The sequence below is a fragment of the Limulus polyphemus genome, unplaced genomic scaffold (assembly GCF_000517525.1).
Source record: "Limulus polyphemus unplaced genomic scaffold, Limulus_polyphemus-2.1.2 Scaffold386, whole genome shotgun sequence".
In the NCBI taxonomy this organism is placed as follows: Eukaryota; Metazoa; Arthropoda; class Merostomata; order Xiphosura; family Limulidae; genus Limulus; species Limulus polyphemus.
The window spans coordinates 250,499-262,157 of NW_013665996.1; the positions used below are offsets into that span (position 1 = coordinate 250,499).

The 11,659-nt window shown below is 29.7% G+C and overlaps 1 protein-coding gene across 1 annotated transcript in view; it reads left to right on the top strand.

The window, feature by feature from the left end:
- The window catches only part of LOC106457882, a 137,376-nt gene that overhangs the window by 83,578 nt on the left and 42,139 nt on the right, over positions 1 to 11,659 (top strand). Inside the window, exons 26-35 of the mRNA XM_022383950.1 lie at positions 2,038 to 2,174; positions 2,678 to 2,808; positions 3,073 to 3,237; positions 4,772 to 4,968; positions 5,321 to 5,475; positions 6,031 to 6,161; positions 6,483 to 6,695; positions 7,314 to 7,549; positions 7,852 to 7,976; positions 10,472 to 10,602. Of these exons, the coding sequence (XP_022239658.1) occupies positions 2,038 to 2,174; positions 2,678 to 2,808; positions 3,073 to 3,237; positions 4,772 to 4,968; positions 5,321 to 5,475; positions 6,031 to 6,161; positions 6,483 to 6,695; positions 7,314 to 7,549; positions 7,852 to 7,976; positions 10,472 to 10,602 (1,621 nt within the window). The remainder of the gene's footprint in view (positions 1 to 2,037; positions 2,175 to 2,677; positions 2,809 to 3,072; positions 3,238 to 4,771; positions 4,969 to 5,320; positions 5,476 to 6,030; positions 6,162 to 6,482; positions 6,696 to 7,313; positions 7,550 to 7,851; positions 7,977 to 10,471; positions 10,603 to 11,659) is intronic.

Genomic DNA, 11,659 nt, shown 5'->3' on the forward strand with positions numbered 1-11,659 from the left:
TGACTGAAAATTTTCATTTTTTACTGAAAAGGTGGTGTCTATTTACTTGTGACCATGCTGTGTACTTGTGTAAACAAATACATGCGTGTGGTCTCACGTGTGAAGGAATGTTACATGGAATCATTCATGAATGTTTTAAAACAAACTAATCAGTTACACAAAGAGTATAGTAATAAAGAAGAAGACAACATGGGCTGGGAGACAAAGGATTTGATCACAGTGTTAAGGATTGAAGAATATGAGATTAACTGTAATAACTAATCCAGCAGTACAAGTTTTACTATTTATATTTTTATGAATATTTATACTTTATTGTACTGAGTGAGTGTCAAGTTGTTATTTGTAAGCTCAACTTTGGTTAGAAGTAAAGTGCTAGTAGCTTTATATTAGGTTCTCTGGATCAATTAGTATCTCATGAATAAAAGTGAATAGATTTTTTTTTTAGATAATTTATACAAGACCACATCAAGGCACAAAATCATAATCTTCAGAGAAAATAATAGTTATATTTTTAAGTCTGTGGCCACAGCTGAGCCTTTAACTTTTGCTGGACTTTTTATGCCAATTCAGAATAATAAGCTAGATCACGTGGATGTATTATTAAGTGTGGAAACTTTTTTAAAATGCTTATGTTTTTTACATAATTCTACCAATTTATTAATTCCATACAGAATTAAATTTAGGCCATATTGTGATTAAAAATTTAAAACTTGCTCACACTTTTCTTTTTCATATGGAAACTTAAAGGAAGCTACTGCTATGGTATTCAGATATCATATATTCCACTTTTATGTGTTATATTTAGTATAAAAAAAAATATTTCTAGAGTTCCATTTAAGAAAATGGTAAATCTGGTTTATGGCAATGTGCTGATTTGACACTAGGTATTTACTTTCTATAGTATGTGTTACCTGTTGTTTCATGGCATGGTTTTAATATGTACAACATCACCCTGAATGTGAGTTTATTTTATGGTTGTCACATAGAACAAAGGTACTTCTGGAATCTTGCATTCAAATTTTGAAATTGATTAATTACAGATAATATGAATTGTCAGAGTGGTTTTGGCATTCTTCAAAGATAAGTTCCCCAACTCAGAAGGATACACAGTGAAGCTCTGTTTGTTTCTGAATTTATTAGTAATGACATTCAGCCACTGACTGTATATATTTTGATTTTTACTTAAAAAAAACAGTTTCTTATTTATTGTAAGATATAATTCTGCATCCATTAAATTACAGTATAATGTATTTAATTATATCGGTAATGATTCCTATCATCTTGTATAATTGGCCTTTGTTTCACTGAGCTCTCCAGCAGTTAAGTTGCCTGACTTCATACCAGATCTTGTTTCTTTCATCTTCTTTCATTCAGTTGGTGACAAATCACTATACTTATCATTTTAAATACTAGGCACACAAGGTAGTTGTGTGCTGTATCTGTTCAGTCTTGTTAGAAGCAAGATTTCTGCTATATATGCTTAAGATTAGACTCCACTGTGTTTAGGCTTGTTGATTTTCTGTTATTATCTTAGTATAGTTTGCACAAGTAAACTGAATGGGGCAATGCTAAGCATTAATTTCACTAATGCTAACAAGTCATTGTAGTATAGTTTGCACAACTAAATTGTGGGTGGTGATGCCAAACATTAATTTCATTAACATGAACAAGTTTTACCTCACTATAACTATATAGAGCCCTTGCTTTAGGACAAAGTTTTTGTTTACCAAAAAATAATCAAGGCTCAGGTAATAATGTAAGGTTTTTGAAAGATTTGTTCACACTATTATTTTTCTTAATACAAACTTCATTTTTTCTTCAAAAATCTACAGATAATTTAACATTTATTTCTCTCATTACCTTACTGAAACTTATTTTAAATAACATGTTCCATATAGTAATCTAGTATACTGTTTATCAAACACAATCTTATAAACAGTGTTCATTTAAAAACTTACAGTTTAATCATTCTGTAAGTAACCTTTTTTTACATGAAAAAGACTGGAATTTTTTTATCTTTTTTACGTTTTTTTATAGCTTTACATATGTACTCCCACTTTTTGTACCTGGCTTTGACAAAATTGTGGCATCGTCTAGTCCAGATGTCGGAGATGGCCTTGGTATAGCAGCTTATGTTTTTAGTAAACTTAAAAACATGACATATAGTATCAAAGGTAAGATTCCAATAAAATATCATATTTTTAGATAGTTTAATAAAGATCAACTTCACTAGCTTTTATCTCAAACATAGAATAGTGCCATGTTGTTGATTAATGATGCTGGTTTCAAACCACCTCTAAATCATCTTATTTCTCTTTTCAATAATATCCTAAGAATGTAAGTTTTGTCAAAATAGAATACTAACACAAGTAGTTCATAACTGGTTTGATAATTGGCCTTATTTAAAAACATTTATTATTCAGTATATTATACTCTGAACTTGATAAAAAAAAATTTTAACTCAAATATTAGAAGATGCATGTTTTGAAGATATTTCAAAATTTGAACACAACTAAGGATGATGAGAGAGTTTGAGTGAGACTCTTCATATAAATGTTACAAAGTAGAACAAAAAAATAAAATGACATATGATTCTGTTCTTTGGTTAAGCCACCTTATGATGATTAACTTAGTATTCATCCTCATGTCGTGTGATTGTTTTGGATTTTTTTTATAGGCCCAGCAATCTCTTTGAAAGCCTTTCTTCAAGATATGCCTGAGTTAATACCCCTAGGAGAGTGGGCAGATAAGCATTTAGTTAATCTTGTGGAAGCACTGTTGTATACTTCAGAAACAGATAATTTGAAGGTTTGTTTTTAAAATAAGTAATGTGATATTGAAATTCTTACCTTTAAGATTTTTAAATGCTTGATTAATGAAATTAAGTGCATATCATTTTCCTATAATTGATAAGAATTATATTCCTTTTGGAAGTGTAATTGCTTTAAACGGGATGAATAGAAAACTACTGGATTAAGTTTTCATATCTATGAAATCTATTGCAAATATTAAGAATAAAGTGAAAACTGTTGTCACTGAGATATCTTTCATGCACTTTTTTATATTTTTCAGTTTTCAAGATTGTTGCAGTCAAAAAATATTTGGGAAACTTGGTGCTCCAAACCTTTGCTTGAACTCTTGGTTCTTCCACCAGAGGGAGCAGATGAGACAGAACTTGAAGAAGCTCGTAGAGGCCTGTGTTCCATTGACTGGACGAAAATATTATTAAAGTGGAAGGTAACTTGTTTTTTGACAATCATTTCTGTATGTCTTTGAATAATTTTACATTTTCAGTTAAAAATAAAGAATAAAAGGGGGATAGTTATGTGGTATTCTGATATTACATATCCCACTCTCTTACAAATGTTTAATATAATGACAAAATTATTACATTTTTACATTTCATTTCAGATCCTGGTAAATCAGGTCTAGACCATTTGCTATTTCATCCTTAGGTGTTATTGTTATTGGAATGAATTATTTAAGTCTGCTACTTCTTCTTTCATAGAATAGTTGTATTATGTCCATTAACACCCTGAGTGTGAGGTTATTTTATGACTGTCACATGGAATAGAGATCTTCTTATTCTTGCAATCCAAATTTATGATTGAGTAGCTACTGATATAATGTGAATTAAGAGAATATTTTAAGCACATTTTAGAGATTAATTTTACAAGTGAATAAATCAAGGTGTGCTGTGAAATCTTGTCAACATTATTTTTTGTTCACAAGTAACAATAATACTGTGAATCATGTGTTTGGATTTTAACTGAATGTGCATGAATTTGATCCATTTAACAAACCCCATGCTGGAGAAGGAATATTGACTATAATTCCAAACTTACAATGCGTATCTACACAAAATGCGGCAATCATTTAGTAAAATGTTCAAGTCTGTAGTAGACAAAAGAAATCAGATGTATTTGAAATATTTGTACTTAAGATATGTCTGTGAACTGACAACATCATTCTGACTTAGATTGTGACAAGTCAGAGTGCAAACTGGGGTTCATGTGAAGAATAAAAATACTTTCACACATTTTACAGTTTGCATATTGCATTTGCTAACATCTAAAACCTCTGAAATCCATATCTACAGTTGTTGTTTTTTCAGTTACTCTTTATATTGTATTTGGTAGTTAACTCTCCTCTACCACATATTGTTGCTAAATCGGCAATGTAGAGAAAAATGAATAGTTTATAACTAACTTCAAATACATAATACCATGTTGAATGGCGCTCTGTAAAATGTTGTGGTATGCACACTTTGATCCCCACCTGTGCAGATAGGGCTAATTTCTCATCTAATAATTCTGCCACAATTTTGTTTAAAATTACAGCTTATTTATTCCTATGTTTTATTATAGAGTTTATATTTAGTAAACACATTTTGTGTTATATTTTTATTTTTAATAACTTTTTTAACTTTCAACTTCAGTAAAGTAATTTCTATCACTTATCAAGATCAGCCTTTAATTCTGATGCCACACTGCTTTAGTTAATAAAATGTCCATTTTCTATCTTTGCATCGAGTCTTCTCTTTCATTCACCTAATGATAAATTAATACACTTATCTTTTCACATAATACACAAGCCTTCTATTGTTGTGTAATCATGTGACTATGTTTCTTTTTATGAGTTCTAGAATACCACAGATTAAAAGTTGGTTCATAATTTATTGTCTTTGAGTCAATAAATTGAAATATCTTTTCTCTAAGGTTGGAAAATAAATTTAGTGATTCTTACCCTTTTTAACTGCTTAATTTTTCAGGCTGAAGCAGTAAATTATACTGGAAGTCCTCATGTTTCACTGCAGTCACTTACCTTAAATCTTGGAGGATTTTTGGACCAAATCAAAACCATGACAGTTGACTCATCACATACTTGGCATCCACAGACTGGCCCATTAGGGGTCCAAGTCTGGATGAAAATGATGGAAAGGCTTGAAGTTCAGATAAACCAGTCAAGGTTAATACATTATTAAATAAAGCACTGTTTGATCAATGAGATTGTTATATGATGTAATGTTTTAAGTTTGTTTTAGTAGAAATAATAATAATGAAATAGAATATCTTAGATAGCATTGTAAAGGAAGAATATATGTAAAGAGTGGGTTTGGGTTGTTTTTTTTCATTACTATGAAATTATTGTAATTTGCTAGTGAATCCTTTTATACGTTAATGTAAAAAACATGGTTTTTATGCACTTCTTTAATAAAAAAAAAAAATGGTTAATTGTTTACCTTGGTGTTTTAAATTGAAATTACATTTTACATACTAACAAATGGTCAGAAATCAAACTATCATTTGTATGGCTCTAGATTTGCAGAAGCCAGTGATGCAAATGAAAAAATTAACAATATATTGTATCAAAGTCTGCAAAGGTTTTATATAGCAGCAGGAAACAACAGTTGGATCATCAATTTAATCAATGATGTTCTTCAAATGACAACCTGTGGTTTGAAATATGTTGAAGGTAATTGATATCAAATTTATATGTTTGTTTGTAAAATATGTTACAGTACATCAGTTTTACATTCTACAGTTCATAACAATAATTATATTTTCTTAATGTATTTGTTCTGTTATTTTATTGCTAACACCACAGTAATGTTTTGTAATGCAGTCTTCATCTATTTAAAACTTTCACTAAAAAAAGGTTATCTGAGTTTCTTGTATTGATTCAGAAACCAGTAGTGTTTTTATGCAAATAAAGATTTGACCTTTAGGTTTAGTTATATACATATATAAGTTATAAGTTGCAGAAAACATAAATGAGTTTAGTGTTATAAGTTTATATTAAAAGTTAATTTATTCAGTGTAGAAAAATACTCTTTCTGGATGGTGAATGTTATCGTACCTTAATATATTTACTCTAGGTGCTTTTAATATTTATTGCTTATAGCATAAAATGGTATTCATTTTTATGTACTTAAAATATTCTTTAAGTATAATTCCCTGTTGCATTTATAGTTAAAAATAACATCATTGGTCGTAGATGTTTTAAGAAAGTGATACATTTCAATTTCAGCAACTAAAAACTGGAAGAGTTTGTATAGTTTTTATGAAGAAAAACCTGATGTATTGGCTATTCTTGATCTTCTGAACAGAAGTGTTGATGTCTTTGACATAATATTGCAGACAATTGTAGAACCTGTCAAGGTAAACTTTAATAGAGTATGTTATTCAGTACTTAAGATTTAGAGCAGATTAAGAATTTAGATATTAAAACAAATTGTATAGCATTTTTCAAAAATGTTTCAACCAAGTTCGTGAATGCAAGTGCAACTTTGATTTGACTTCAATTGCTCCAAGTGTTGTTCAAGTGTGAAATTAGAATACAATGATCACTTTAAAAACGAAATAAAACTGTAAACACTTTCTAACCTGATCTTCTAATCAAGGGGATTTATTTCACTTTATTAGTGTAATACATTTTTAATTTCCATGATTTGCAAAAATTGTATACTTTTTTTTCTTCAGCTTACAGCCATTAGTAATGACTTTTTGGAGCCTTTCATGGGGAAGACACGTTTTTGCGCATTAAACTCTAGTAATTGGCAGCAGTATTTTGAAACAGCAAGAACTCCAGAAGCATTTCAAGTCTTTGAAACACTTCAAAGGGTTGTGTGCCAAGTAAATTTTACAGCTGCAATTGTAGAACTAAACCTAGTATCAAAGTGTTTTCCATATCAGGTAATGAGATATTAGAGCTGTGTGCTTTTTTCTAATGTTTGATACATAAACTGTTTTGGAGTTGAGTAGAATAATGCCCATTTGATGGTTGTAAACATTGTAGGAATGAAATTATAATTTTAAATTCAATTTCATTACTTTCTTTGTTATTTATTTTGACGTGCATTGTTTAAATTTGTGGTTACATTTCAACTCTACTATTACATTGTTGCTTGTCCATCATTAATATTGTTGAATCATAGCTGTTATGTTTTTATGTGTTACATATTTATGCTAAGCCTGATCCTCAGTTGTATTTCTGGGTTTACTGAAATAGATAGTGTTCTTTTGGTTAAGACAGTATGGCAAAACATTGAGAAAATAAAACACATTACAGTGGTTGATTTTCTTGGAGACAAGTCTCACACACACACACACATATCAATGATAAAAAATATCTATAAAACATTTCTTTAACAACTAATATTTTATTAAATAAATATAAATTTTGAAAATCATGCATATTTATGAGGTATTTTAATATCTGGAATGTGATTTTTTATTTATTTCTTAAATAATAGGACATTGTAATATGTATTATTTTTCACAATTTTATATTAATAATATGTTTCCAAATAGGAAGATCAATTCACAGAGATTGTTTCCAGTCTGAACAGTACAGTGTTGAATGCAAGCCTGTTTGAGAACACCATTAGAAATTTGGTTAAAGCAGTTTCTGAGTTTGTTAACAAAAGTAGCAACTATGAAGATAATTGGTCAACTGCAGCCTGGCTAGATCCTAGGCACTGGGAGTCTGTCTTCTCAAAATTTACTAGCACAATTCAAGAGGACGTACCTGGGTTTTTGACCACAAGGTTTGCCTATGGTTTCTAATATCATTTCAAATGAAGTTTATGTCATTCTCAGAATGTTTGGAAGTTGAATCGTGTATTTTATTAAAGGTTAAACTCTATTTGATATTAAATTGGAAACTTCATTCTGTCATATATGGGATTGTGTAACATATTATAATTATTTTTATCATTTATTGTTTAGTTTTCTAAAACTCCACAGATAGTACCACTTGTCAGTAAGTGTAATGGTTGTTTTGCCTGTAGTAATTTGTGCTTTTTTGTTTTTTATTTGAAGCCACATTTTTTTTGAATATATAACATAGGTTAACAAAGTGGATAGCAGTTGAAGGAAGAACCTTGGAGACAATTACAAAACCACAGCCAGAATATCAGGTGCTTTATAAAGTGATAGAGTACATCTATCAAAAACTTTCCAGTATGAACAAAGGTAAAGACTTTTTTCCTGAAGCTATTTGTATACTATGTACTTATCTTCATACAGAGCTTTCTTTTATAATTTGTAATTAAATGCATATTTTTTTCAATTGAACTTACAATGTTTATTAATGCTTTGTCAGGTAATCATGAAACAATCATGTTTTTTATGCTTCATTCTGCCATGTATTCTTGAAGTGCATTTGAAGTTCGTCAAACACTGAACTGTTATTAATTAACCACAGGAGTGTCAGATACCCAAAACCCAAATAATAGTTAATGCTATTATTTATATATTAAAATATCTGCATGCATTTCCTAGATTATCTACAACAATGCAAATATAACAGTTGCATGTTTTTGTACAAAGTGGCAGTTATTGAAGTAAGGGCACACATCATGCTGTAGTCCAGAATGTCATTCCATATGTGTATCTATAGATATGTATATTGCAAAAAACAATGTGGGTACATATAATCAATATCTATAGTAATAGCATGTAAACCATTTATCAGATATTATTTTAAATTCAACAACTTAGAACATTGCAAAACATGCAACAATTAACTGTTTCATAAGCAGAAAAATGTACAACACATGGTGGATTATATCAAATTATATCTGTACACGTATGTTATTATAAAGTAAGTTTTCATCATGGTTGTTTTTAATGTAGCATTTGTAATTAACTTATCTTTCACCTTACAAAGAGCTTGTTTATAAACTTGAAGGCTTGCATTCATTAAATACAATATGGTGTTAACCTCCAAAGCTTATTTTGTTACTTTTTTAGCCACTATTAAGAAAATTACTCCTAAAACTTATAATGTAACAAGTTTATTAAAGTCAGTTCATGTGTCATTTAATGTATAAAAGTTCATTCACTATAAAAACCAAGACAAGATGTTGGCAGTATCCAACACACTGATAAAAATTTTTGTAAGTGGGTCCAAAAAATTGGGGGAAGGGGGAGGCCCCCATTGGTCCAATACTGGTTAACCACATTCTTCAGATTTTTTTTAATAACAGTGTTTATAATATATATGATGCTCTACTGACGTTTATATGAATGAAAAAAATTCTTATTTATTTAGAAGACTGGTAGTCAGGGTGCTCAACTTGCAATTTGTAGGTTGTGGGTTCAAATCCCCATTGCTGAATATGTTCACATTTTCATCTGTGGGGTCATTATAATGTGATGGTCAGTCCTATTATTCATTGTTAAAAAAAAAAGTAGATCAGGAGTTAGCAGTGGGTGGTATTGACTAACTGCCTTCCCTATCACTGGTCTATCACTGTTAAATTAGGTATGGCTACTTGGAGATGAGAGATGGATGCCAATTGGTAAATCTGCCTAAGATAACTGATGATGCATCAGAATCTTAAGGTTCTCTAAACAGCCAAAAGCGGCTTTGGTTCTCAAAAATAATAAATTTCCTTTTCCATCATTTAAATCCTATCAACCTAATTCATTATGCATTTAAACATACTTAAGAATTGTTTCAATGTATAGCAAGTGTATTGGAAAAAGGTACTTGGACTTTGCAGTGTGCAAGTATAGCAATGCACCAAGTAAATCTATTAAGCGCTATAAATGCTATCTTTATACAGAAACTTTTTATTACTATTGTTATTAAGAACACGTCTGTTAAAACAGCATGGAATGCAAATACCACCTAACTCACTCTTCAATAGCAAATTTATTTCATATTGCCAAAATTTTAAAATTCTTCTAAGAGCTCTAACTTGGAACTTGCCAAATCCAGTTAAAAGTTTTGTGTCAATTCAAACCTAGGTGTTCATTTCTGTAGCAGTATTTAATCATGGAAACTATCTACTGTTTCAGTTGATAGTTGTATGGTGTTTCACATTACTTTGTGTATGTGAGGCTGCTCTGAAAGTATCATAAGGAGTAAAGATGCTTCCAGATACTTGTGATCTAATATTCTGATTGATCAGCAACAGAGAAAGTGTGGAATGTACAAGCAGTTTTGGTGTACACAGCCAAACAGAATCTTGCCTGTTTTGAATTAATCAAAATGTGATTGTAACATCTTGTAGCTGTCTTTCTTAGGCATTTGACTTGCTAATTATGTGTATAAATTTTTCATTTGGTATATTTTTAGTTCATTAAAAGTAAAATTTGCATTTTTTTTTTACTTACATGTAATTTAATCATATTGCTTCACTTTAAACTTTAAAAACGTTAATGTAACAAATATTTTCACTTGATGATCAGCCTGGATTCGACTTCACTTACAACTGGCTTCAGCTACTAAAGTGTTTATTTTTATTAACTTCACAATGTGTCCTGTTTCTTTCTTTTCACTTAAAACAAATCACCACAACTGTCTTTCTTACGTTCATGAATCTCTTGTTATTGTGCTTTATTCTTGGAATACAACAATAATTTATATTCATTAATGAGTTACAGAAAAATTGCTTGAACATGTGATGCAGATACTTGTATGACTCCATTCTTCATGCAATCTTTTTCTAATCTTACAGTAGTTGGTTTCATACATCCAGAAGATCTTTTTCCTGAAATGCCAGCAGTACAGGATTTTCTAAGCCGTTTGTTTCCTATACTTCCAGAAGCTATAGAAACATTTGCTTGGATGCCATTTGTTCAAGCTAAGGTATATTTGTTGTTAAAAATTATTTGAATAAATGCACACCAAGCAAGTATACTAGCATACAGAGAATAAAGAAACTGTTTTAAATTCTAAATACATTTGACAAGTAACCTAAAAGTAAACTATGCAAATGAAGGTGAATATTAATTTTTTTTATACGAGGAACTTCATGATAGTTTATAAAACAATAAACTTTTTAGTATTAGTATCTCAAGGAAGAGCTTTAGTACATACGAAAAATTACTAGTAGGATTGAAGTATTTAATTATTTTTATGAATTTGAATAGAGGATTTATTCTTTAAGTGTGTATAAAATAGTTGACGTTTTTAAGATTGCTTAAAAAATATCGATAAAAACGAAAATATTTTTAGTATGCTTAAAAAAAGGTTTAAGTTTCAGTATTTTTGAAATAGAAGTTCTAATATTTAGTAGATTTGATACTATTAAACAGAAAGTATGAATTATGCATTGATCTTTTGTAGAAATGAAATGTTTAATCAAAAATTATTATTAGCAAATGGGGGACTGAATGGATGTGAAAAGTTTGATGAAAAATTGTTATTTGGTAAATTGGACTGTTAAAGTTTCTACTGAAATGCTAGACTTTAATAAGATGCAGAAAAATATTGAATTTTTGATTTATTGAAATTCTTGAGAAATCGATAAAAAATCAAGCTTTGGTTTGTTGAGTAATTTATTGTTTTATGATACTTAAAAAAGAAACTGCACTGGTCACTATATTTTGAAATGGAACTTGTGTTTATGGAAAATGTTCCCAAGTTTTAACAAAGTATAATTTTTTATGTTTTGTGAATTTCAACAGCTTAATGTCGTAACGTTTTTGGATTCATCCTCAGAGACTTGAGACTTGTGTGCTATTCTTCTTTTTGTACCATTTTATATGTAAGGTACTGTTATAGTTACAGGTGTCAAATTGTATATTCATGCCATGGATATGTATAGTGGGAAAATGTATTAAGTAACTAAGATACACACACACACACACACACACACACACACACACACACACACACACACACACACATACTATTTACTTTA